The following is a 27,442-nucleotide window of genomic DNA, read 5'->3' as shown; positions in this document are numbered from 1 at the left end:
GTGCTCCATCATTGGTATCAGTGGGAGGAATAGTGCCCCATCATTGGTATCAGTGGAAGGAATAGTGCCCCATCATTGGTATCAGTGGAAGGAATAGTGCCCCATCATAGGTGTCAGTGGGAGGAATAGTGCCCCATCATTGGTATCAGTGGGAGGAATAGTGCCCCATCATTGGTATCAGTGGGAGGAATAGTGCCCCATCATTGGTATCAGTGGAAGGAATAATGCCCCATCATTGGTGTCAGTGGGAGGAATAGTGCCCCATCATTGGTGTCAGTGGGAGGAATAGTGCCCCATCATTGGTGCCAATGGGAGGAAAAGTGCCCCATCATTGGTATCAGTGGGAGGAATAGTGCCCCATCATTGGTATCAGTGGGAGGAAAAGTGCCCCATCATTGGTGTCAGTGGGAGGAATAGTGTCCCATCATTGATGTCAGTGGGAGGAATAGTGCCCCATGTTTGGTAACATTGGAATGTGTAGTGCTCTGTTGTTGGTGTCAGTGGGATGAATAGTGCCCCATCATTGGTGCCAATGGGAGGAATAGTGCCCCATCATTGGTGCCAATGGGAGGAATAGTGCCCCATCATTGGTGTCAGTGGGAGGAATAGTGCCCCATCATTGGTGTCAGTGGGAGGAATAGTGTCAACATTTTGGAAATTGTTCTTGTGTTCATTGAGATATTGATTTAAATCTTACTTTTCAAAAGAGGTGTACTCATTTAAGCTGAGCACTGTGTATATACTATATATATATATAATATAGTTTTTTTTTTGTTTTTTTAATATCTGAGTACTTGTCAGAAAGCGATGATATTATATGATATGAGATTACATTATATTACATTTGTATTAATTTTCTGTTTGTCTATTTTGTAGTGGCTGCTGTGGGAAAATCAGGTAAGTGAACATTCCTTTTTTTAGCCTGAAGAAGAGGCCAGAGTGCCTCAATGGCTTTCATTGCAACACGTTTATTCAGGCAATAAGTGGTGTCACCCTAAATCAAAACTTCTACTTTTGTTTTGTTTTTTTAATGTTTTAATAGCTTTTTTCACGTAAATCTAGTGCAAATCGAATTGCATTTCTATACTTTAGGAACTGCAAATTCTTATTTATGATACAGATAAACTGTAATGGTTCGGGGTCATTTTTTTTAAAAATGTGTACATACTTACAATGATGTTTTGTTTTGTTTTGTTTTTTTGTTTTTTTTTGTTTTTTTACTATTTAAAAAAGACTCATGCCTTACAGAGCATTATGGTTCTTCTAAAGAGAAATCACAAGTGGTTTACCTTCAGACTTTCTCTCTATAATTAAAAATTCATATTTTTGTAGACATCTCTCTGATTATCTGTCGTACTGAAAGATTAGCTGTATTGTAATCTACGCTCACCGGTCACTTTACCGGGGTATGTGTACAATCCTGTCCGGTCACTTTACCGGGGTATGTGTACAATCCTGTCCGGTCACTTTACCGGGGTGTGTGTACAATCCTGTCCGGTCACCTTACCAGGGTATGTGTACAATCCTGTCCGGTCACCTTACCGGGGTATGTGTACAATCCTGTCCGGTCACTTTACCGGGGTGTGTGTACAATCCTGTCCGGTCACTTTACCTGGGTATGTGTACAATCCTGTCCGGTCACTTTACCGGGGTATGTGTACAATCCTGTCCGCTCACTTTACCGGGGTATGTGTACAATCCTGTCCGGTCTCTTTACCGGGGTATGTGAACAATCCTGTCCGGTCACTTTACCCGGGTATGTGAACAATCCTGTCCGGTCACTTTACCGGGGTGTGTGTACAATCCTGTCCAGTCACCTTACCGGGGTATGTGTACAATCCTGTCCGGTCACCTTACCGGGGTATGTGTACAATCCTGTCCGGTCACTTTACCGGGGTATGTGTACAATCCTGTCCGGTCACTTTACCGGGGTGTGTGTACAATCCTGTCCGGCCACTTTACCGGGGTATGTGTACAATCCTGTCCGGTCACTTTACCGGGGTATGTGTACAATCCTGTCCGGTCACTTTACCGGGGTGTGTGTACAATCCTGTCCGGTCACCTTACCGGGGTATGTGTACAATCCTGTTCGGTCACCTTACCGGGGTATGTGTACAATCCTGTCCGGTCACTTTACCAGGGTGTGTGTACAATCCTGTCCGGTCACTTTACTTGGGTATGTGTACAATCCTGTCCGGTCACTTTACGGGGGTATGTGTACAATTCTGTCCGCTCACTTTACCGGGGTATGTGTACAATCCTGTCCGGTCTCTTTACCGGGGTATGTGAACAATCCTGTCCGGTCACTTTACCGGGGTGTGTGTACAATCCTGTCCGGTCACCTTACCGGGGTGTGTGTACAATCCTGTCCGGTCACTTTACCGGGGTATGTGTACAATCCTGTCCGGTCACCTTACCGGGGTATGTGTACAATCCTGTCCGGTCACTTTACCGGGGTATGTGTACAATCCTGTCCGGTCACCTTACCGGGGTATGTGTACAATCCTGTCCGGTCACTTTACCGGGGTATGTGTACAATCCTGTCCGGTCACTTTACCGGGGTATGTGTACAATCCTGTCCGGTCACTTTACCGGGGTGTGTGTACAATCCTGTCCGGTCACTTTACCGGGGTATGTGTACAATCCTGTCCAGTCACTTTACCGGGGTATGTGTACAATCCTGTCCGGTCACTTTACCGGGGTATGTGTACAATCCTGTCTGGCCACCGTTGCAGTTTAAGGAGAGTTGTCAAGGGCTGGTATAACTGTAGCTCAACCACCTGTTTTTACTGCTCTCCCTAAAAAATGTTTATTGATTTTGCCAGAAACCTTGAGGGCTGCGAGTTACTCTGCACTCTGCTGTGTTATCTCAGCGGTGTTATCAGCTTTTGCCCTGGTTACCTCTGTGAACTACAAAACATCTCCCCACCATGTTACCAGGAACAGGATAGGGGGAGGTATTCTGTATTCCTAGGACATCTCGCTGTTCTTGGGTGACAACACTGCTCCTCCAAAGATACATAACAAGGCGGGAGAGTTGTCACCCTAGGAGAGGGGGTGCCTGGTAAGCTGATATATATTGCAATATTTGTTCTTGGGTTTAGATACCCTTTAATCCATATCTAGCTCCAAGGGAGTATCTAGAGCTTAGAGACTCGGGGGGGGGGGAGAGAGTAATAAAACAGAGTTCAGGAGTGGTCTGGAAGAATGTCCCTTATATCGGAGGTCAGTGGGAAGAATGTCCCTTACGTTGGGGGTCAGTGAGAAGAATGTCCCTTACATTGGTGGTCAGTGGGAAGAATGTCCCTTACGTTAGTGGTCAGTGGGAAGAATGTCCCTTACATTGGTGGTCAGTGGGAAGAATGTCCCTTACATTGGTGGTCAGTGGGAAGAATGTCCCTTACATTGGTGATCAGTGGGAAGAATGCCCCTTACATTGGTGATCAGTGGGAAGAATGCCCCTTACATTGGTGATCAGTGGGAAGAATGTCCCTTACATTGGTGATCAGTGGGAAGAATGTCCCTTACATTGGTGATCAGTGGGAAGAATGTCTCTTACGTTGGAGGTCAGTGGGAAGAATGACCCTTACATCGGTGGTAAGTGGGAAGAATGTCCCTTACATTGGAGGTCAGTGGGAAGAATGTCCCTTACATTGGAGGTCAGTGGGAAGAATGTCCCTTACATTGGAGGTCAGTGGGAAGAATGACCCTTACATTGGTGGTCAGTGGGAAGAATGATCCTTACATTGGTGGTCAGTGGGAAGAATGACCCTTATATTGGTGGTCAGTGGGAAGAATGTTCCTTACATTGGTGATCAGTGGGAAGATTGATCCTTACAATGGTGGTCAATGGGAAGAATGTCCCTTACATTGGTGGACAAGTGGAACAATGTTCCTTACATTGGTGGTCAGTGGGAAGAATGATCCTTATATTGGGGGTCAGTGGGAAGAATGATCCTTATATTGGTGCTCAGTGGGAAGAATGTCCCTTATATTGGTGGTCAGTGGGAAGAATGTCCCTTACATTGTGGTCAGTGGGAAGAATGACCCTCATATTGGTGGTCAGTGGGAAGAATGACCCTTATATTGGTGGTCAGTGGGAAGAATGACCCTTACATTGGTGGTCAAGTGGAAGAATGTCCCTAACATTGGGGGTCAGTGGGAAGAATGACCCTTACATTCGTGGTCAAGTGGAAGAATGTTCCATACATTGGGTGTCAGTGGGAAGTATGTTCCTTACATTGGTAGGCAGTGGAAAGAATGCTCCTTACTGGTCCTATAAATTAAATCTTCTCTAGCTAGCTGCTGGTTGGGAGAATATTGATGGAACTAAGGAGTGCAGCTAAAACACAAATGAAAACCATTACAGATAGGCAACAGCAATTATGGGATGATTGGGCTCGGGGGTAGGTGGGTATTTTTTCCCAGGGCTGTACAAAACTACATGTTGGGCTGGTGGCCCTGAGTGGAGATCCTCTCCCATTCAGACCTCACTCAAAGTGGAACCTGCAGTCAGTGACAGGTGCTGGGCCTGGATGGCATATTGCTTTCTGCTGCCTGTTCAGACCCTGCCATCAAAGGGCCAGATGGTTGTGTTGGCCAACCCAGCCGAACATTTCCAGTCCTCCCCTGATTATATCTGTTGAAAAATATTGTAACAAAATGTCTTCTTGACAAATAACCCATGTTATGTGCTATTTTGTAGGATCTGCAGCAAGGCCTGTGTTGAAATTCAGGCCAAACTATAGTCCGATCTTCAATGGAGAGAAAATTCAAATGACCTGTGAATCCCAGTCTAAGGAGGACTATGACTGGTTCTTTAACAATGTAAGGATATCTAAAGGTAATAACTATCAAATCGAAAGTGCTGATAGCGGGAAGAGCGGAAATTACCAGTGCGGGACCTCAGATGGTAGCAAAAGTGAGATGGTCACTCTGAATGTGACTGAAGGTGAGTTCATACAACATGCCATTGAGTTATTGTACTTATTGTCACACTACTACCAGCCGTAACCTCCGCAACCTTAACCCTGCCTCCCTCCACTCTGCAGCTGATCAACTCCACGACCGCATCCTCCCCCTGTCCTGCCCCGACTTGACTTTGACCGCCTACAACAATGCGCTCTCAACAGCCCTTGACTCACTAGCGCCTTTAACCACACGCAACATCAGACCCCGACCGCTCCAGCCCTGGCAGACTGATCACACCAAAACCCTCAAACGACAAAGTCGTGCCCTGGAGCGACTATGGCGCAAAACCAAATCCCAACAAGCCTTCACCCGCTATAAATCTGCCTTCCGCACCTACACCTCCTCCCTCCATGCTGCCAAACAGGCCTACTTCTTGACCCTCATCAAGGCCCTCTCCTCCAATCCTCGCCGACTCTTCTCTGCCCTCAGCTCTCTACTCTCTCCACCCCCACCTCCACCCAGCACCTCACTCACTGCCCTTGAGATTGCCAATCACTTCAAAAACAAGATTGACACAATTCGCAAGGACATTGCCGCAACTCACACGCCCTCTCAACCCGTCCCCTCTCACACAGCTACCCCCTTATCCCCCCTCCCCCTCGACATAACCCGCAGGGACTTCGTCGCTGCTCAAACTCTCTCCAACCCCCTTCACCCTCACTCAGCTACCCCCTCATCACCCCTCTCCCACGGCCCCACCACTGCTCTGACCTCCTCTTCCACCCCACCCTACATTCCTCATACTGAAGCTCCCCCCACACTCCGCACCTTTGACCTTACTACCATTGAGGAAGTCTCCAAGATCCTCTCTGATGCCCACCTAACCACCTGCCCCCTCGACCCTATCCCCTCACAACTCCTACGACCTTCCTCCTCCTCCATCCTACGCTCCCTCACCCACATCTTCAATCTCTCCCTCTCCTCAGGCACTTTCCCCTCCCCTCTGAAACATGCACACATCACCCCCATACTTAAAAAGCCCTCCCTGGACCCCAATGACCCGAACAACCTCAGACCCATCTCCCTGCTCCCATTTACATCTAAACTCCTCGAGCACCTAGTCTACACCCGCCTATGCTCTCACCTCAACGACAACAACCTCCTCGATCCCCTACAGTCTGGCTTCCGTCGCCTACACTCCACCGAAACTGCCTTACTCAAACTCTCCAACGACCTGCTAACCGCCAAAGCTAATGGCCACTATTCAGTGCTCCTACTCCTTGACCTCTCTGCGGCCTTCGACACAGTCGACCACCCCCTCCTCCTCAAAAAACTACACTCCCTCGGCCTCAGAGATTCTGCTCTCTCCTGGCTCTCATCCTACCTGTCACAACGCTCTTTCAGCGTTACCTATAATGCTACCACCTCCCCCTCACTCCCCCTCTCTGTTGGGGTCCCTCAAGGCTCTGTCCTCGGGCCCCTTCTCTTCTCCATCTATACCTCCTCCCTTGGCCAACTCATACACTCTCACGGCTTCAACTACCACCTCTATGCCGACGACACACAAATCTATCTCTCAACCCCCCACCTCACCCCCTTGGTCTCAGCCCGAATCACACACCTACTGAGCGACATATCAGACTGGATGTCGCTCCACTTCCTTAAATTGAACCTCTCCAAAACCGAGTTTCTTGTCTTCCCCCCAGCCCGGACACCACCCCCCATTGATTTCTCCGTCACGTCCAACAGCGCCACCATCAAACCCGCCCTGCAGGCCAGAGTACTGGGTGTCATTCTGGACTCCAACCTATCCTTCCAGCCCCAAGTCCAATCTTTAACAAACTCGTGCAGACTCCACCTCCGCAACATCGCCAAAATCTGCACGTTCCTAACCCCAGAAACCACTAAACAGCTCATCCACTCCCTCATCATATCACGACTCGACTACTGCAACTCCCTCCTCACTGGCCTGCCTCGCCGCTGGCTATCCCCGCTTCAGTCGATCCTGAATACGGCTGCCAGACTCATTCACCTTTCCAACCGCTCCGTTTCCACCACCCCCCTCTGCCAATCCCTCCACTGGCTTCCGATTGCGCAACGGATCAAATTCAAAATCCTAACGCTGACGTACAAAGCCGTCCACCATACTGCCCCGAACTACATCACCGACCTAATATCCAAGTACCACCCAGCATGCACACTCCGCTCCTCACAAGACCTCCTTCTCTCTAGTTCCCTGATCTCCTCCTCCCATGCCCGCCTCCAGGACTTCTCCAGGGTGTCACCCATCCTCTGGAACTCCCTGCCCCAACCAATCAGATTATCACCTACTCTCCTCTCCTTTAGGCGCACCCTGAAAACCCATCTCTTCAGGGAAGCCTACCCCACCCCCTGCTAACTTGCCGACCTCCTCCACTCTTCCTACCACTCCATCCCCCACAGCTATCTCCTCCTGTGTCACCACCCCCTCCCTCCTAGATTGTAAGCTCGAAAGAGCAGGGCCCTCAATCCCCTCATGTTTTGCATTGTATTGGTATTGTTCTGTCACATGTTCTGTCCCCCTTTGTAATGTACAGCGCTGAGCGAACTATTGGCGCTTTATAAATACTGTATAATAATAATAATAATAATAATAATATTGCCATTTTAGTTGTCGCTAACATATTACTAGGTCATAGAAGAACATCTTCAGTGCAGGGGAAGCCCTGAGCTCTGGTTGGGCAACCATATATGTGGCACGGTGAGTAACAAGATGCGCCTTAGTGCCAATTGTGCAAGGCTGACCTCAGCCAAATGCCATGAAATCTGGCAAGTTCAGGCCATGCTGACCACACCACTTGTGATGAAGGTCTGGAGTCACCCGAAAAGTTATTATTTCATGTTGCCCACCAGTACTGTAGAAGTGCTACTTGGTGGTATATTTTGTCATTGACAAGTACAATATGCCATTGACTGATATAGTCCGCTCTTTTATGATATTACTTGCTATTGTCCTGGGATATGCTTGTAGGCAGGTGCAGTCTCTTTTTTCCTCTTTAGGTGGCGCTCAACCGCGGCGGCACTGCAGAAGGAGAGGAAGTCAAGAGGAAAATATTCCTCTATGGTTTCCTGGGTAACTGGGGAAGCAATCCAGTTGGATGCTGCCACCCCATGTGACTCTGGCAGCCATCTTGGGTCAGATAGAGCCTATTTTAGACCCTGGCTCCCAGGCTTGGTGCACATTTTGTGAGTGGACATAGAGACAGGTTTCCTATTTGTCAGGGAAAGTTGATGGCAGAAAGGAAAGGTTACGGACGAGTAAGGGAAGGCTATACTTCTTAGGAATCCTTCCCCATTGGGCTCAGGCTGGCCAGGCCACATTCCATCCTCAAAGACAGATGCTGTCGGTGCATCAGAACCTGATCCACTCTAAATTTTTGCACAGAACTGTAAGTGTCCCCCTTCTCACTGGCCTGTTTGTATCTTTGAGCCGTTCCTTCAATACATGTTTGTTAATTGGCACCGCACTACGCTGCACCACATGCTCATGATGAGGGGCAGCATGGTGTATACAGCATGGCTGCCCAACTGTTGTGAAGGGTGTTTTCTTCACCAGGGAAAGAATTCTTCGCTCATCCACCACAGTTGTTTTCCGTGGTCTTCTGGATCTTTTGGTGTTGCTGAGCTCACCGCTGCGTTCCTTCTTTTTAAGAATGTTCCAAGCAGTTGTTTTGGCCACGCCTAATGTTTTTGCTATCTTTCTGATGGGTTTGTTTTGTTTTTTCAGCCTAATGACGGGTTGATCACTGATAGTGACAGCTCTTTGGATCTCATCTTGAGAGTTGACAGCAACAGATTCCAAATAGCACACTTGAAATGAACTCTGGACCTTTTATCTGCTCATTGTAGTTGGAATAATGAGGGAATAACACACACCTGGCCATGGAACAGCTGAGAAGCCAATTGTCCCATTACTTTTGGTCCCTTAACAAGTGGGAGGCACATATGCAAACTGTTGTAATTCCTACACCGTTCACCTGATTTGGATGTAAATACCCTCAAATTAAAGCTGACAGTCTGCAGTTAAAGCACATCTTATTCGTTTCATTTCAAATCCATTGTGGTGGTGTATAGAGCCAAAAATGTTAGAATTGTGTCGATGTCCCAATATTTATGGACCTGACTGTATACCACTGGTTCTCATTCAGTGGTACTAGGGGGATACATCTGAGGGAATCTGGACTACTACTCCCAATAAGTTCTTTAACAGTTTAAAAAAGTATAAAATATAATAAAACTTCTATATAAAATGGATATCAATATATAGATTTTCACTAACCACTTCCTGTCCGGCCGCTGTATATAAAATGACGGTGGCAGTACAGGGGCGGGTTGCCGTTCATAAATGGCGCCCGGCGTTTTGGATTGTGCGCACTCCCTGGGAGCGCTCAGCACCACGATCTGGTGCCTGCTGTGTACTCCGGACACAGCAGAACACCGATCACTGTACGGGACCTCTGTGTGAGGTCCCGATCATGTGATCACTGATTGGCCAATCAGTGATCACATGAATAGGTTTAAGCAGGATGTCACTTCTGACATCATTGCTTACTACGCGTGAAATCTGTGAATGATCAGAGATCACATGGTACAAGGCTAATCACAACAGCCTTGTACCATGTGACAAGCTGTGACCAATCACAGCTCACACAGTATTTCTCAATGGCTGCAAGAATGCATCCAGAGAGAAGGAGAAATGATTGCTTTTACAGCCTTTATGGGTGTAAAAGCAATCAGTGTAAAAAAAAAAAAAATCTTCATCACCCCCCGCAAGTAGTACAGTGTCACTATGGTGACACTGTACTGCTAGGGAGACAGTATGTTAAAAAAAAACATAAATAATAATATAAAACAATAAAATAAAAATGTTTTAAAATTATAATTTTTAGTTATAAACTAATGTGGGTTATTTTTTTTACTAAAAAGATAACTGAACAAATTTTGGCCAAGATTTATAAAGAAAGACTTTTTATTTGAAAAATTTTATAAGAAAAACACCTTTTCTCAAAATTTTTGGACTTTTTCATTTATATAGCAAAAAAATTTAAATCCCAGTGGTGAATAAATACCTCCAAAATAAAGTTTTATCTTTCTCAAAAAAATGCTAAAAAATTAATATGGGTACAGTGTTGCATGACCGCGCAATTGTCATTCAAAGTGTGACAACGCTGAAACCTGAAAATTGACCTGGGCAGGAAGGGGGTGAAAGTGTCCGGACTTGAAGTGGTTAATATAATGGATCATTTGGAAATGATGATAAATGTCCTTGCCTCCAGGGGTAATTGACATACAAGGACTATTCAGTAAACTTTGGCTTTATTAACCATTAGCCGCCCGGCCAATGGCCGTTTGGCGGCTTCAAAAGTGTCTCTGCACTCCGGGTGCACGCCATGTGGCGTGCTCCCGCACATGCGCAGTTGACCAATCACAGCAGGTCACATGACAGTTGTATACAATGGATGGCTTCATTCATGATGCCATCCATTGTATACTAGTGCCTAGCTGTGAATGGTCACAGCTAATCACATGCACATGTCATGTGATTAGCTGTGACCAAATCACAGCTAAGCACAAAAAAAAAAAAAAAAAAAAAGCTGAATGAATCGATTTCATTCAGGTAAATGCTTGCTTATAGCAAAGTAATTCTTTGCTATAAGCAAATTGTGTAAAAAAAATAAATAAATAAAATACTGATCACTTCCCCAAAGTAGTACAATGTTACTATGGTAACATTGTACTACTTTGGTCATAGTAAAATATGAAAAAAAAATCTTAAAAAAATTAAAAAAAATGTAATAAAAAATTAAATATAATAAAAAAATTAAAAAAAGTTAAAAAAATATATATATTTTTTTTTTTTCATACTGTCACCAGTCAGTGTCCCTGATCACCGCCATGCCAGTTATATGATGACGCTGTACTGCACTGGTGACAGTATGTAAAAAAAAAATAGTGAAAATAATTTTTTTAATTTTTTCATTTTCCGAAAAATTATGACAAAAAAATACAACTTCAAAAAACTCGCCATGCCTCTTATGAAGTACGTCGGACTGTCTACTCTGCAAAAAGGGGTCATTTGGGGGATATCTGTACTGTTCTGACATTCTTGGACCTCAAGAAATTAGATTGGCTGTCAGTACTTCAGGATTGATCAATATTCAGATCTATACCATAGTTTGTGAACTCTATAACTTTCCTACAAACTAAATAATACATCCTAATTTGGGTTATTTTCACCAAAGACATGTAGCAGAATACATCTCGGCCTAAATTTATGAAGAACAATTATTTATTTGTAAACTTTTATAACAGAAACAAAGAAAAATGTGTTTTTTTTTTAAACTTTTTGGTCTTTTTTTGTTAATTTAGCAAAAAATAAAAACCCCAGCGGTGATTAAATACCACCAAAAGAAAGCTCTAGTTGTGTGAAGAAAATGATAGTTTGGTACAATGTTGTATGACCGCGCAATTGTCATTCAAAGTGTGAGAGCGCTGAAACCTGGAAAATGGCCTGGGCAGAAAGGGGTAAAATTGCACGGTATTGAAACAGTTAAAGTTGAAAAAAACAGGTGTAAAAGCTTAAAGTCTGTGAATATTTATTTACTCCCGAAACAGCCAATTCCCAAAATGTTTCATAGCATGCATTGTGCACCACCATTGACGCTTATGGTATCCCAGGGCGCCTCCTGTTTCCCAAAAGGTCAATCCATCCGAAAGTGATATATCAGTGTTTGGTGGATGCCGAAAAGTTATAAGCCCCCTTACAGTCCCTTCTTTCTCTTGCGGGTTGTGTTCTTGTATCTGCACACCCGCTTTGCAACATGTGGGGTTCCCGCCATCCCTGTTGCATTTTTAATGTATTTTATATTGTGGAGAATGTAACAGGAAGAGCTGAGATTGACAATGGAGAGAGGTGTCCCGGTTGTTGCACACTTCACCCAACCAGGTGGAAGCTGCCTCAGCTTGCTCCATAAAGGTCACACACCCCCAACGCGTTTCGTCCCTGCTCGGGGGCTTAACCATGGAGGGACCCCTAAGCATTATCAGGTTCACAGGGGAAGCTGAGACACACAAAGATGGATGGGAACACCCATGACAAAAGCCAAGCCAGGAATTATAGCAGAGATCTCACAGTTGTAGCACTCAAGAAGCCAGGACTGACTTAGCTCACCAAGCTCCAACTGTAACTAAAATATCAACTTTGGATAGAGTGATCTTAGGACACAACATCCTATCTGAGGCAATGAGAGTTAGATCAGCTTAGATGGACAATAGAGAGAGGTGTCCCGGTCGTTGCACACCTCACCTGACCAGGTGGAAGCAGCCTCAGCTTGCTCCATAAAGGTCACACACTCCCAACGCGTTTCGTCCCGGCCCCGGGGCCTAACCATGGAGGGACCCCTAAGCATTTTCAGGGACACAGAGAAAGCTGAGACACACAAAGGTGGATGGGAACACCCATGACAAGAGCAAAGCCAGGAATTATAGCAGAGATCTCACGGTTGTAGCACTCAAGAAGCCACGACTGACTTAGCTCACCAAGCTCCAACTGTAACTAAAATATCAACTTTGGGTAGAGTGATCTTAGGACACAACATCCTATCTGAGGCAATGAGAGTTAGATCAGCTTAGATGGACAATAGAGAGCGGTGTCCCGGTCGTTGCACACCTCACCTGACCAGGTGGAAGCAGCCTCAGCTTTCTCCATAAAGGTCACACACTCCCAACGCGTTTCGTCCCGGGCTTAACCATGGAGGGACCCCTAAGCATTATCAGGGTCACAGGGGAAGCTGAGACACACAAAGATGGATATGAACACCCATGACAAGAGCAAAGCCAGGAATTATAGCAGAGATCCCATGGTTGTAGCACTCAAGAAACCAGGGCTGACTTAGCTCACCAAGCTCCAACTGTAACTAAAATATCAACTTTGTGTAGAGTGATCTTAGGACACAACATCCTATCTGAGGCAATGAGAGTTAGATCAGCTTAGATGGACAATAGAGAGAGGTGTCACGATCGTTGCACACCTCACCTGACCAGGTGGAAGCAGCCTCAGCTTGCTCCATAAAGGTCACACACCCCCAACGCGTTTCGTCCCGGGCTTAACAATGGAGGGACCCCTAAGCATTATCCGGGTCACAGGGGAAGCTGAGACACACAAAGATGGATGGGAACACCCATGACAAGAGCCAAGCCAGGAATTATAGCAGAGATCTCATGGTTGTAGCACTCAAGAAGCCAGGGCTGACTTAGCTCACCAAACTCCAACTGTAACTAAAATATCAACTTTGGGTAGAGTGATCTTAGGACACAACATCCTATCTGAGGCAATGAGAGTTTGATCAGCTGACTGTGGTGAAACGATAACCAGTGCTGGTCCTGAACTAAGTAGAGTTGTCCATCAGGGTGGAGACATGGGTCACTCTTCCATTATCTTGCTCTAATACACATCCTCTATGATTCTGTATTTCAGACCAGTTGATCCTTCAAACGGCACCCTACATTCATGAAGGCGATCGATTGATGCTGAAATGTCACCACAAATCTGGAAATACTGCAACACGGAGTAAATTTTTTAAAAATAAAGCTGAAATAAGAGGTTGGGATACAGATCATCTGTTTTGGGTGCCAGATATAACCATCAACGCATCCGGTATGTACAGCTGTATAAAAGAGATATCTCAGGATTCCAGGACTTCTCAGTACACTGCGTATGCTACCGTAAAAGTCAAAGGTAAGGCCTGCATACTGAATTTGGGGTAGAGATCGAGGTTTTACCTCTTGCTGTGCTATTTATGCTTCATGGCATTTTAATTGGGGAAACCATTAAAGTATTACCCCGGAGCCCCATGTTCCCCATGAAAAAGAGCCCTGCTACAATTAAAGTTCCTAAACCCTGGACCCTACTTTCACTATGTCTGGTCCCTTACAGTACATTGAACATGGAAGTGCAATTGTGTTAGTAAATATAAACTGTTAAATACCTTTTCCCATCAGCAGTTAGAGCAGTCCTGTGACTTCTATGAGTGTCCAGCAGAGCACTGGTTAAAGCTTGTAGGAGCTTTCATTTTGCTCTAGGACAGGGGTCTCCAAACTTTCTAAGCAAAGGGTCAGCTTACTGTCCTTCAGGCTTTAGGGGGGTTGGACTGTGCCCAGTGGTGTCGGTGGGAGGAATAGTGCCCCATCATTGGTGTCAATGGGAGGGATAGTGCCCCATCATTGATGTCATTGGGAGGAATAGTGCCCCATCATTGGTGTCAATGGGAGGGATAGTGCCCCTTCATTGATGTCAGTGGGAGGAATAGTGCCCCAACATTGGTGTCAGTGGGAGGAATAGTGCCCCATCATTGGTGTCAGTGGGAGGAATAGTGCCCCATCATTGGTGTCAGTGGGAGGAATAGTGCCCCATCATTGGTGTCAATGGGAGGAATAGTGCCCCATCATTGGTGTCAGTGGGAGGAATAATGCCCCATCATTGGTGCCAGTGGGAGGAATAATGCCCCATCATTGGTGTCAGTGGGAGGAATAGTGCCCCATCATTGGTGTTTGTGGGAGGAATAGTGCCCCATCATTGGTGTTTGTGGGAGGAATAGTGCCCCATCATTGATGTCAGTGGGAGGGATAGTGCCCCTTCATTGATGTCAGTGGGAGGAATAGTGCCCCAACATTGGTGTCAGTGGGAGGAAAAGTGCCCCATCATTGGTGTCAGTGGCAGGAATAGTGCCCCATCATTGGTGTCAGTGGGAGGAATAGCGCCCCATCATTGGTGTCAGTGGGAGGAATAGTGCCCCATCATTAGTATTACTGGGAGGAATAGTGTCCCAACATTGGTGTCAGTGGGAGGAATAGCGTACCATCATTGGTGTCAGTGTGAGGAATAGCGCCCCATCATTGGTGTCAGTGGGAGGAATAGTGCCTCATCATTGGTGTCAGTGGGAGGAATAGTGCCCCATCACTGGTGTCAGTGGGAGGAATAGTGCCCCATTATTGATGTCAGTGGGAGGAATAGTGCCCCATCATTGGTGTCAGTGGGAGGAATAGTGCCCCATCATTGGTGTCAGTGGGAGGAATAGTGCCCCATCATTGGTGTCAGTGGGAGGAATAGTGCCCCATCATTGGTGTCAATGGGAGGGATAGTGCCCCTTCATTGATGTCAGTGGGAGGAATAATGCCCCATCATTGGTGTCAGTGGGAGGAATAATGCCCCATCATTGGTGTCAGTGGGAGGAAAAGTGCCCCATCATTGGTGTCAGTGGGAGGAATAGTGCCCCATCATTGGTATCAGTGGGAGGAATAGTGCCCCATCATTGGTATCAGTGGGGGGAATAGTGCCCCATCATTGGTGTCAGTGGGAGGAAAAGTGCCCCATCATTGATGTCAATGGGAGGAATAGTGCCCCATCATTGGTAACTCCCTCCTCATTGGCCTAAATAATCACAGGCTATCCCCTCTTCAGTCTATCATGAATGCTGCTGCCAGACTCATCCACCTTACTAACCGTTCTGTATCTGCCACCCCTCTCTGCCAATCCCTCCACTGGCTTCCCATTGCCCAACCAATAAAATTCAAAACATTAACAACAATATATAAAGCCATTTATAATTCTGCCCCAAATTACATCACCAATCTTGTCTCTAAATATCACCCAAACCCTCCTCTCCACTCCTCCCACGACCTCCTGCTCTCTTGCTCCATTGTCTCCTCCTCCCATGCTCATCTCCAGGACTTCTCCAGAGCCTCACCCCTCCTCTGGAACTCTCTACCCCAATTTATCAGACTATTGCCTACTCTGCTCACTTTTAGGCGATCCCTGAAAACCTATCTCTTCGCCCCACCGGCAAGTGAGAAGAGGGGAGCGTGAGTCCGAGTGATTCCAGTGTCAGCCAATACAAGTGAAAGGATGGACGCTGCTCAACCGACCCCAGGAGCCCAATGTTGAGGAATGGCCTCAGCTGATGTTCTGGCCACTCCCTCTCGGCGGCTGAGGCCATTGTTCAACATTGGACTCCTGGGGTCAGAGTAGGGGGCAGCACAGCGATCTCATCATTTTGCTGCACTGTCCAATCACAAATTTTTTAACATTTTGTTTTTACTTTTTTTTTTTTAATTTAATACCCTTTCTTGTGTCCACTTCCTAGATATCCTGAAGGTACTGATGATGCAGCTTCAGCTGCACTAATGCCCCTGGGATGGAAACGTCATCAGTGTCTTCAGAGAGATCTTGTACCTGATCGACTTTGCAGTATTGTTGTACTGCCCATGGGCAAGATGAAATGCGTGACCGCATGAGGCTCATCTCCTGCATGCCCCATATGATGTTAAAATGTATCTGTTTAAAAAAAAAAGCCTTCCCCCCGAGACCTAATAGACAATTGTACCATTGTACAGCGGATGTGTAAAATGAGCCACAGGAAGACATGCGTTCCATCTCACGCATGTGCAATAGGACCATATTACAAGCTGACCCTGGAAAGGATTAGAAAAAATGGCAGCGTGGGAGCAAGGTACAGCATGAAGGTAGGTAAGGGTACTTGCCCACACGGAAGAAATATATATTTTAAAAATATTCTTCCCAAATATATTGACATATATTTGAAATACTACAATTTTGGCCGTATTCAATATATTTCAACATATATTTCAATAAATAAATATATATATATATACCGTATATACTCGAGTATAAGCCGACCCGAATATAAGCCGAGGTACCTAATTTTACCACAAAAAACTGGGAAAAACTATTGACTCGAGTATAAGCCGAGGGGGGAGGAATAGTGCCCCATCTTTGGTGTCAGTGGGGGGAGGAATAGTGCCCCATCGTTGGTGTCAGTCGGGGGAGGAATAGTGCCCCATCATTGGTGTCAGTGTGGGAGGAATAGTGCCCCATCGTTGGTGTCAGTGGGGGGAGGAATAGTGCCCCATCTTTGGTGTCAGTGGGGGGAGGAATAGTGCCCCATCGTTGGTGTCAGTCGGGGGAGGAATAGTGCCCCATCATTGGTGTCAGTGTGGGAGGAATAGTGCCCCATCGTTGGTGTCAGTGGGGGGAGGAATAGTGCCCCATCATTGGTGTCAGTCGGGGGAGGAATAGTGCCCCATCATTAGTGTCAGTGTGGGAGGAATAGTGCCCCATCGTTGGTGTCAGTCGGGGGAGGAATAGTGCCCCATCATTGGTGTCAGTGTGGGAGGAATAGTGCCCCATCGTTGGTGTCAGTGGGGGGAGGAATAGTGCCCCATCTTTGGTGTCAGTGGGGGGAGGAATAGTGCCCCATCGTTGGTGTCAGTCGGGGGAGGAATAGTGCCCCATCATTGGTGTCAGTGTGGGAGGAATAGTGCCCCATCGTTGGTGTCAGTGGGGGGAGGAATAGTGCCCCATCATTGGTGTCAGTCGGGGGAGGAATAGTGCCCCATCATTAGTGTCAGTGTGGGAGGAATAGTGCCCCATCGTTGGTGTCAGTCGGGGGAGGAATAGTGCCCCATCATTGGTGTCAGTGTGGGAGGAATAGTGCCCCATCGTTGGTGTCAGTGGGGGGAGGAATAGTGCCCCATCATTGGTGTCAGTGTGGGAGGAATAGTGCCCCATCGTTGGTGTCAGTGGGGGGAGGAATAGTGCCCCATCGTTGGTGTCAGTCGGGGGAGGAATAGTGCCCCATCATTGGTGTCAGTGTGGGAGGAATAGTGCCCCATCGTTGGTGTCAGTGTGGGAGGAATAGTGCCCCATCGTTGGTGTCAGTGTGGGAGGAATAGTGCCCCATCGTTGGTGTCAGTGGGGGGAGGAATAGTGCCCCATCGTTGGTGTCAGTCGGGAGAGGAATAGTGCCCCATCATTGGTGTCAGTGTGGGAGGAATAGTGCCCCATCGTTGGTGTCAGTGGGGGGAGGAATAGTGCCCCATCGTTGGTGTCAGTCGGGGGAGGAATAGTGCCCCATCATTGGTGTCAGTGTGGGAGGAATAGTGCCCCATCGTTGGTGTCAGTGTGGGAGGAATAGTGCCCCATCGTTGGTGTCAGTGGGGGGAGGAATAGTGCCCCATCGTTGGTGTCAGTGAGGGAAGGAATAGTGCCCCATCGTTGGTGTCAGTGTGGGAGGAATAGTGCCCCATCGTTGGTGTCAGTGGGGGGAGGAATAGTGCCCCATCATTGGTGTCAGTGTGGGAGGAATAGTGCCCCATCGTTGGTGTCAGTGGGGGGAGGAATAGTGCCCCATCGTTGGTGTCAGTGGGGGGAGGAATAGTGCCCCATCGTTGGTGACCCCTGCTCCAGCCTGGGCTCGCTCGCTCCCTCCCTCTCCCATGGTACACACTTACCGGTCAGATGTCTTCCTTCTCCGACCGCCCTCCTCCTCTTCACTCGCTCGATCTTCGCGGTGCCGCTCGGCTCCTCCTCTCCAAGCTCCACCTCCTCGCCGGTGATTGGGCGCCTGTGTGCCTCTCCTGAGCTACAGTTCCGGCGGCCAATCACCGGCGAGGATTGATCCCGGGGGTGTGTCCAGATGACAGGGACGGCATGTCATCTGCAGACGTTGACTCGAGTATAAGCCAAGGGGGCCGTTTTTCAGCACAAAAAATGTGCTGAAAAACTCGGCTTATACTCGAGTATATACGGTATATGCAGTATGTTGAAATGCGTTTTTATTACAAAATATATGAAAGATATTTTTAAAAATACATTTCTTAAATGTACTGTATGTCTTTAAAAATACAAATCTAAATTTTTGGAATGCATTTACAAATATATGTAAAAATATATGTTAAAATTACTTTTTTATATATTAAAAAAATCTGAAGAATATATTTTAAAAATATATATTTTTACATATATTTGTAAATGCATTCCAAAAATGTAGATTTGTATTTTTAAAGACATACAGTACATTTGAAATGTATTTTTAAAAATATTTTTCATATATGTTGTAATGAAAACACATTTCAACATGGCGTGGGTGTATATATATTTCAATAAATAAATAAACATACACACACATATATATATATATATATATATATATATATGTGTGTTTATTTATTGAAATATATTTTGATATATATTGAATACGGCCAAAATTGTAGTATTTCAAATATATTTGGGAAGAATATTTTTAAAATATATTTAAATATATGTTTCTTCCATATGGGGATCCTGATCCTGGAAGGGATTTGAAGAAATGGCAGCAAGGCACAGCAGGAAGGTAGGTAAGGGTACTTTATTATATTTTAGGAGGGGGAATCCTCTCTAAGGCCGGCCATACATGGGTCGATTTCCGAACGATTGGCCTGGACAGGAATGGGGTATAAGTGTCCGGACTTGAAGTGGTTAAAAAGGAGCCAAACTACGTGATAATAAATGGCAGTTTTTTGGCATTACCAGTCATATTTTCCATATAAATGCCGAAATTTCACCATTTCTACCAGTGGATTGCAAACTTTTGAGCCATCTGTAGACAGACAGTTAGACAGACAGACTGCAGTAGTAGAAAGAAAGCCTCTGGGTCTATGTAACAGTAGAAAAGGTCCTGGAACCCACCAAGCCCACATCTAGTGTAAATGGGTTCCTAAGTCCCAGAAGGCCCTTGTACGGCGGCACAGTCTGCAAAAATGGAATGTCCAGCCCCTTCGCATAGCCAGTTGCAACGTTCCATCCTTTCTCCTTTCTCGACTTTGGACATAGCAGGATAACACATCACTTGTTCTTTTAAACCTTTATGAGCTTCCTTAATACTTGACATTTGCAGCCCCTTGGAGATTACAGTCCCGTTTCCTGATATGAGTAGGAAATAGGCTATTGAGAGCGATGACTCAAGGATTGTTCCTGCACCTTGAGAGCTCTTTGTTTTTTCCCGAGCAGACTATTTTTCCTCAAGCTGCTCCATAACTGATACCAGAATTCTTTTTTTGTGTTTGTGTGATAGGGCGTTACCAGTTGGCACGTTGGCTTCATGTTGCTTTGTTGAAGCCTCTAAAGTCAACCTCAGCTCCAGTATTGGGAGGATGAACCCAGTTCTTTAAACAAGCTGCTATCAGACTTCAATAGGCTTTAACAGTCTTTAAGTCTTGTTTTTAAAGCAGTGGTACTATCCTTTCCACTTACACCAATGACAGAGCACTATTCCTCCCATTGACACACACAATGGCGCACTATTTCTCCCACCAATACCAATGATGGGGCACTATAACTTACACTGAAACCAGCAATGGGGAACTATTCCTTCCATTGATACCAATGAAAGGGCACTATTTCTTCCATGAAACCAATGACATGGCACTATTCCTTCTACTTACACTGATAATGGGGCACTATTCCTTCCATCTCTATGGGGCCCTATTGCTCCTAATTACATCAATGATGTGGCACTATGCCTCCCAGTGGCTCCAATGATTGGGTCTTCTTCCTCCCACTAACACCAATGATGGGGAACTATTCTTTCCAACAACACCAACAGCTGTGCATAACTCCTTCTATTAACACCACCATTAGGGCACTGTCAGGAATGGACTTGCCAATAATGGTGGGACTCACCTGCCTTGTGGGCTGCAGTACCAGGGCTGGCCAGCGGGTGCTCTCAGCAATCAAAGACTCACCCCTGCAATCAGCCAAACACCTGAAGCTGATTGCAGGGGTTGTATTTAAGGAATGGCCAGACTCACAGTCAGGGCCTTGGTGTGTGTTTTTCCATGGGCCCCTGTACCTTGTATCCTGTATTCCTGTTCCTGTCTGACTTGTTGCCGACCCTGCCTGATCCTGACCTCTGCTGACTTCTCCTGCTTGATCCCTGGCTTGTGACCCTGACCATTCTCTGCCCGACCCTCTGTACCGCGCTGCCCGTGAGTTACTGAACCCAGCTTGTGACCCCGACCACTCTCCCGCCTGTTCCTGGTACTCCGTTTGCTCTTTTGCTACTGACCCGGCCTGCCTGACTACTCTTTGTATTGTATGTATTGTTATCGGTGGGTGGTTTGGTTTGGTTTGTTTGCACTGTGTTTATGTTTGGTTTTGCACTGCGTTTTGTATTGTTAGTCTTAATAAATTATATTGTTTACACCATATCTGAAGCCTGCGTTTCCCTGTGTCAGTCCACAATCTCTGGTCATACCTGAAGCCCTGACATTACACCAAGGCCAATCCTGACCAGAAGTGGCTGCACAGGGAAGCCATCTTGGCTTATTGTTGCTGGGTAGGATGGATCTTGATGAGGTGGTGTATTTATCTCTGCTAGTGTTTGATGACAAAGACTATGCTTATCAGACTCTGAAGGAGTATACCCGGGATCAACTACTAGAGTGTATAAGGATCGCTCATTGCCTAGTAGATCAGGGCACAGAGTTTTCTGAGGTGCAGCCATTGATCCAGGTTTGTGCTGAGTTGGCTCGGTCCTGTACCCCTGAAAGCAGGAATGACTTTTTTCCCCCATTTAGTGTGGATCAAGTGGAATCACTAGTATGGTTGTTGGAGGATGATCCAGATTGCTTCCATGAGCATTATGCAGCTTGTCCATCACATATGCTTATGGATTGCATAAACGCAGTGCAGTCTTTGATCAGACAGGCTATGTGTAAGCTGAGTTTTGTTCAACCCATACTGCAGACATGGACAGATTTGTTGTACCCAGCCTCAGTCAGCTTGCAACATCATTCCTCTGCTCAAGGCACTCTTCCTGCATCCCCGACAGCACCCCCAGTGACGGCCCAGTATACTCTGCTAACTACCACATACCAGTCCCCTGCTCCCACTCGCTGCACCTATCCTTTCTTTAACCCTGTAAAGAAGTCCTCTGTAGCAACTGCTCCCTCCTCTGTTCCATCCTCCAGCTCTTCTCTGTCTTTAGCTGCTCCATTCGTTTACAGACCTGCGTTTACTTACAGTGCTCCAGTAACTAAAACCAGAAAAAGGCGAAAATTCTTTCCAACCAATACCATCCTGCCAGTATCCAAACCGGTCAGCCTGCCGTCTGAGAACCCGCCTTCCGTGGTTCAGCCTGGTGCCTTGGCACCCGCAATTCAGCCTGATGTCTCTACCCAGCCTGATGTCTGTACCCAGCCTGATGAACTGATCCAGCCTAATGATCCTATTATGCCAGGTGACTCGGTGCCCGCTGTCGAGCCAGATGACCTGATGCCTGGTGACCCGATGCCCGCTGTCGTGCCTGATGACCCGATGCCAGCTGTCGAGCCAGATGACTCGGTGCCCGCTGTCTTGCCAGATGACTCGTGCCCGCTGTCTTGCCAGATGACTCGGTGCCCGCTATCTTGCCAGATGATTCGGTGCCCACAGTCTTGCCAGATGACTTGGTGCCCGCAGTCTTGCCAGATGACTCGGTGCCCGCAGTCTTGCCAGATGACTCGGTGGCCGCTGTCTTGCCAGATGACTCGGTGCCCGCAGTCTTGCCAGATGACTCGGAGCCCACTGTCTTGCCAGATGACTCGGTGCCCGCAGTCTTGCCAGATGACTCGGAGCCCACTGTCTTGCCAGATGACTCGGTGCCCGCAGTCTTGCCAGATGACTCGATGCCCGTTGTTCCGCCAGATGACTTGGTGCCCACAGTCTTGCCAGACGACTCGGTGCCCGCAGTCTTGCCAGATGACTCGGTGCCCGCAGTCTTGTCAGATGACTCGATGCCCGCTGTTCCGCAAGATGACTCGGAGCCCACTGTCTTGCCAGATGACTCGGTGCCCGCAGTCTTGCCAGACGACTCGGTGCCCGCAGTCTTGCCAGATGACTCGGAGCCCACTGTCTTGCCAGATGACTCGGTGCCCGCAGTCTTGCCAGATGACTCGGCGCCCGCAGTCTTGCCAGATGACTCAGCGCCCGCTGTCTTGCCAGATGACTCGGTGCTTGCTGTCGAGCTTAAAGACCCGATGCCCGCTGTTTTGCCAGATGGCTCGGTGCCCGCTGTCTTGCCAGATGACTCGGTGCCTGCTGCTCCGCCTGGTGGCCTGGTGCCCGCTGCTCCGCCTGGTGGCCTGGTGCCCGCTGCTCCGCCTGGTGGCTCGGTGCCCGCTGCTCCGCCTGGTGATCCGGTGTTCAGCCTGATGTGCCTCTGTCCGGTGCCCAGCCCGATGTGCCTCTGTCCGGTGCCCATCCCGATGTGCCTCTGTCCGGTGCCCATCCCGATGTGCCTCTTTCCGGTGCCCAGCCCGATGTGCCTCTGTCCGGTGCCCAGCCCGATGTGCCTCTGTCCGGTGTCCAGCCCGATGTGCCTCTGTCCGGTGCCCAGCCCGATGTGCCTCTGACCGGTACCCAGCCCGACATGCCAGTCTTTGATATCCTGCCAGTTACCGGACCGGGGCGGTGTAACATTTTGCCCAGCTAGCACTGTTTGGAGCATCCTTAGGCCGCTCCTTGAGGGGGGGTACTGTCAGGAATGGACTTGCCAATAATGGTGGGACTCACCTGCCTTGTGGGCTGCAGTACCAGGGCTGGCCAGCGGATGCTCTCAGCAATCAGAGACTCACCCCTGCAATCAGCCAAACACCTGAAGCTGATTGCAGGGGTTGTATTTAAGGAATGGCCAGACTCACAGTCAGGGCCTTGGTGTGTGTTTTTCCATGGGCCCCTGAACCTTGTATCCTGTATTCCTGTTCCTGTCTGACTTGTTTTGCCGACCCTGCCTGATCCTGACCTCTGCTGACTTCTCCTGCTTGATCCCTGGCTTGTGACCCTGACCATTCTCTGCCCGACCCTCTGTACCGCGCTGCCCGTGAGTTACTGAACCCAGCTTGTGACCCCGACCACTCTCCCGCCTGTTCCTGGTACTCCGTTTGCCCGTTTGCTACTGACCCGGCCTGCCTGACTACTCTTTGTATTGTATGTAGTGTTATCGGTGGGTGGTTTGGTTTGGTTTGTTTGCACTGTGTTTATGTTTAGTTTTGCACTGCGTTTTGTATTGTTAGTCTTAATAAATGATATTGTTTATACCATATCTGAAGCCTGCGTTTCCCTGTGTCAGTCCACACACCTCTGGTCATACCTGGAGCCCTGACAGGCACTATTCTTCCCACTGATGCCAACCATGGGATACCATTTCTTTTATTGACACCAATGATGGGGCACAATTCCTCCCATTGATGCCAACCATGGGATACTATTCCTTCCATTGACACCAATGATGGGGCACTGTTCCTTTCACTGTTCCTGAGGCATTGTTTACTTCCCCTTACAGGAAAATTTCGACTCGAACTGGCCATAGTCAAGCCCTCCTAAAGTTTGAAGAAAAGTAAAGGAGGTCCTGATAACTCTATATAGATCTTTAGTTATCACTTGAGGGGTCACCAGCAGGAGGAAGGAAGTCCTCATTCCACTATATAGATTTTTAGCTATCACTACAGGGGTCACCAACAGGAGGAAAGAGGTCCTAATTCCTCTATATAGATCTTCAGTTATCAATAGAGGGGCCACCAACAGGAGGAAGGAGGTCCTGATTCCCCTATACTGTGTAGATCTTTATATCACCAGAGGGATCACCAGCAGGAGGAAAGAGGTCTGGATTCTTCTTTATAGATCTTTATATCACGAGAGGGGTCACTATCAGGAGGAAGGACAAAAGCGAGTACTCCCCTAAATGTGAAAATGTCCAAATTGGGCCCAAAGTGTCAATATTTTGTGTGGTCACCATTATTTTCAAGCACTGACTTAACCCTCTTGGGCATGGAGGTCACCAGAGCTTCATAGGTTGCCACTGGAGTCCTCTTCCACTCCTCCATGATGACATCACGGAGCTGGTGGATGTTAGAGACCTTGCACTCCTCCGCCTTCCATTTGAGGGTGTTTGTAGATGTTAGAGACCTTGCGCTCCTCCACCTTCCATTTGAGGATGCCCCACAGATGCTCAATAGGGTTTAGGTCTGGAGATATGCTTGGCCAGTCCATCACTTTTACCCTCAGCTTCTTTAGCAAGGCAGTGGTCATCTTGGAGGTATGTTTGGGGTCGTTATCATGTTGGAATACTGCCCTACGGTTCTGTCTCTGGAGGAAGGGAATTGTGCTCTGTTTCAGTATGTCACAGTATATGTTGGCATTCATGGTTCCCTCAATGTACTGTAGCTCCCCAGTGTTGGCAGCACTCATGCAGCCCCAGACCATGACACTCCCACCACCATGCTTGACTGTAGACAAGACACACTTGTCTTTGGACTCCTCCCCTGGTTGCTCCCACACACGCTTGACACCATCTGAACCAAATCAGTTGATCTTGGTGTCATCAGACCACAGGACATGGCTCCAGTAATCCATGTCCTTAGTCTGCTTGTCTTCAGCAAACTGTTTGCGGGCTTTCTTGTCCATCATCTTTATAAGAGGCTTCCTTCTGGGACGACAGCCATGCAGACCAATTTGATGCAGTGTGTGGCATATGGTCTGAGCACTGACAGGCTAACCCCCCACCCCTTCACCCTCTGCAGCAATGCTGGCAGCACTCATACATCTATTTCCCAAAGACAACCTCTGGATATGACGCTGAGCACGTGCACTCAACTTCTTTGGTGGACCATGGCGAGACCTGTTCTGAGAGGAACCTGTCCTGTTAAATTGTATGGCCTTGGCCACCATGCTGCAGCTCAGTTTCAGGGTCTTGGCAGTCTTCTTATAGCCTAGGCCAGGGGTCTGCAACCTTTAAGACATAAAGAGCCACTTGGACCCGTTTCCGAGAGGGAAAAAAAGACTGGGAGCCGCAAAACCATTGCAACATTTAAAACAAATCCGACACTGCATATGTTGCAAAAAAGGCTCTGGTCATGAAGGGGGTTTAAGGGCCCAGTAAGCAAAGGGTTAATCAGGGCCACAGTGTATCGTCATAATCACAATCATAGCCTTAGGTCAGTGGTGGGCAACCTTTTTTTTCGACTGAGCCAAATCTCGCCAAAAGCACGATTGAAATTTATTTTGAGAGAAACATTTTTAAAACTGAAAATACATCCCCCATATAGTAATTCATCCCCCATAGTAATTCATCCCCCATAGTAATTCATCCCCCCTATAGTAATTCATCCCCCCTATAGTAATTCATCCCCCATATAGTAATTCATCCCCCATATAGTAATTCATCCCCATATAGTAATTCATCCCCCCTATAGTAATTCATCCCCCCTATAGTAATTCATTCCCCATATTGTGTGAATTCACTTACCTTTGCTCCGCGCGTTCCTCTCGCTGGGTTCCCGCGCCGTTCTGGTCTTCAGGGCGGACTGTGAGAGGAGAGGAGTTCGTCACGCTGCCCCGCCTACATCCGGGCTGCCCCGCCTACATCCTGACAGCCAATGTTTGCCAGCGGGCGCCCGGCACACAGAAGATCTGCATTAAAAGAGCTGCGGCTTGCCGACCCTATTGCCTGTCACCTGGTGGGCAGTGTGCTCCAGAGCCGCAGGAAAGGTGAAAAAGAGCCGCATGCGGCTCCGGAGCCGCGGGTTGCCGACACCCGGCCTAGGCCATCTTTATGAAGAGCAACAATTTTTTTTTTCTGATTCTCAGAGTTTTTTGCCATGAGGTGCCATGTTGAACTTCCAGTGACCAGTATGAGAGAGTGAGAGCGATAACACCAAATTTAACACACCTGCTCCCCATTCACACTTGAGACCTTGTAACACTAACGAGTCGCATGACACCGGGGAGGGAAAATGGCTGATTGGGCCCAGTTTGGACCTTGTCACTTAGGGGTGGACTCACTTTTGTTGCCAGCGGTTTAGACATTAATGGTTGTGTGTTGAGTTATTTTGAGGGGACAGCAAATTTACATGTTATACAAGCTGTACACTGACTACTTCACATTGTAGCAAAGTGTCATTTCTTCAGTGTTGTCACATGAAAAGAGAGAATCAAATATTTACAAACATGTGAGGGGTGGACTCACTTCTGGGAGATACTGTATCTGCCACAGTTTGTATCATACTGTTGTGGCAGTATATTCCACTCCAATCGGCATTAATTACAGCTTAGCATACATTTTATATATATCTGAATAAAGGTTGTATTTTAGATTCAGCAATCGGCCAGACGGCAAAGATTTGTTATTTGCCAAAGATGATTTACAATTAAGGCTTAGTTCAATAACTGATATAATAAAAAATTAAAAATCCCAGTGGTGATCATATACCACCAAAAGAAAGCTCTACTTGTGTGGGGAAAAAAAAAATGACATATACTTCATTTGGGTACAGCATTGCATAACTGCACAATTGCCAGTTAAAGAAGCGCAGTGCTGAACAGCAAAAAATGGACTGGTAATGAAGAGGTCAAGTGGCTAATGCAAATAACTGTATCCGTTTGCGTCAATGTTTCAAAACCTTGATTTCATATATACACTATATTGCCAAAAGTATTGGCCCCGCCCTCCCAATCATGTGATTCAGGTGTTCCAATCACCTCCATGGCCACAGGTATATACAATCAAGCCCCTAGGCATGCAGACTGCTTCTACAAACATTGGTGAAAGAATGGGTCGCTCTCAGGAGCTCAGTGACTCCAAGCATGGTCCCGTGATAGGTGGCCACCTGTGCAATAAGT

At 47.2% G+C, this 27,442-nt stretch overlaps 1 protein-coding gene across 1 annotated transcript in view; it reads left to right on the top strand.

Annotated features, from left to right (window-relative positions):
• The window catches only part of LOC149441770 (high affinity immunoglobulin gamma Fc receptor I-like), a 57,000-nt gene that overhangs the window by 23,881 nt on the left and 5,677 nt on the right, over window positions 1-27,442 (top strand). Inside the window, exons 2-4 of the mRNA XM_089656894.1 lie at window positions 877-897; window positions 4,706-4,951; window positions 13,427-13,687. Of these exons, the coding sequence (XP_089513020.1) occupies window positions 877-897; window positions 4,706-4,951; window positions 13,427-13,687 (528 nt within the window). The remainder of the gene's footprint in view (window positions 1-876; window positions 898-4,705; window positions 4,952-13,426; window positions 13,688-27,442) is intronic.

The sequence above is a fragment of the Staurois parvus genome, unplaced genomic scaffold (genome assembly GCF_062004578.1).
Source record: "Staurois parvus isolate SC_StPar_1 unplaced genomic scaffold, SC_StPar_1.0 ptg000948l, whole genome shotgun sequence".
NCBI lineage: Eukaryota > Metazoa > Chordata > Amphibia > Anura > Ranidae > Staurois > Staurois parvus.
This window is presented reverse-complemented; position numbering and strand designations above follow the sequence as displayed.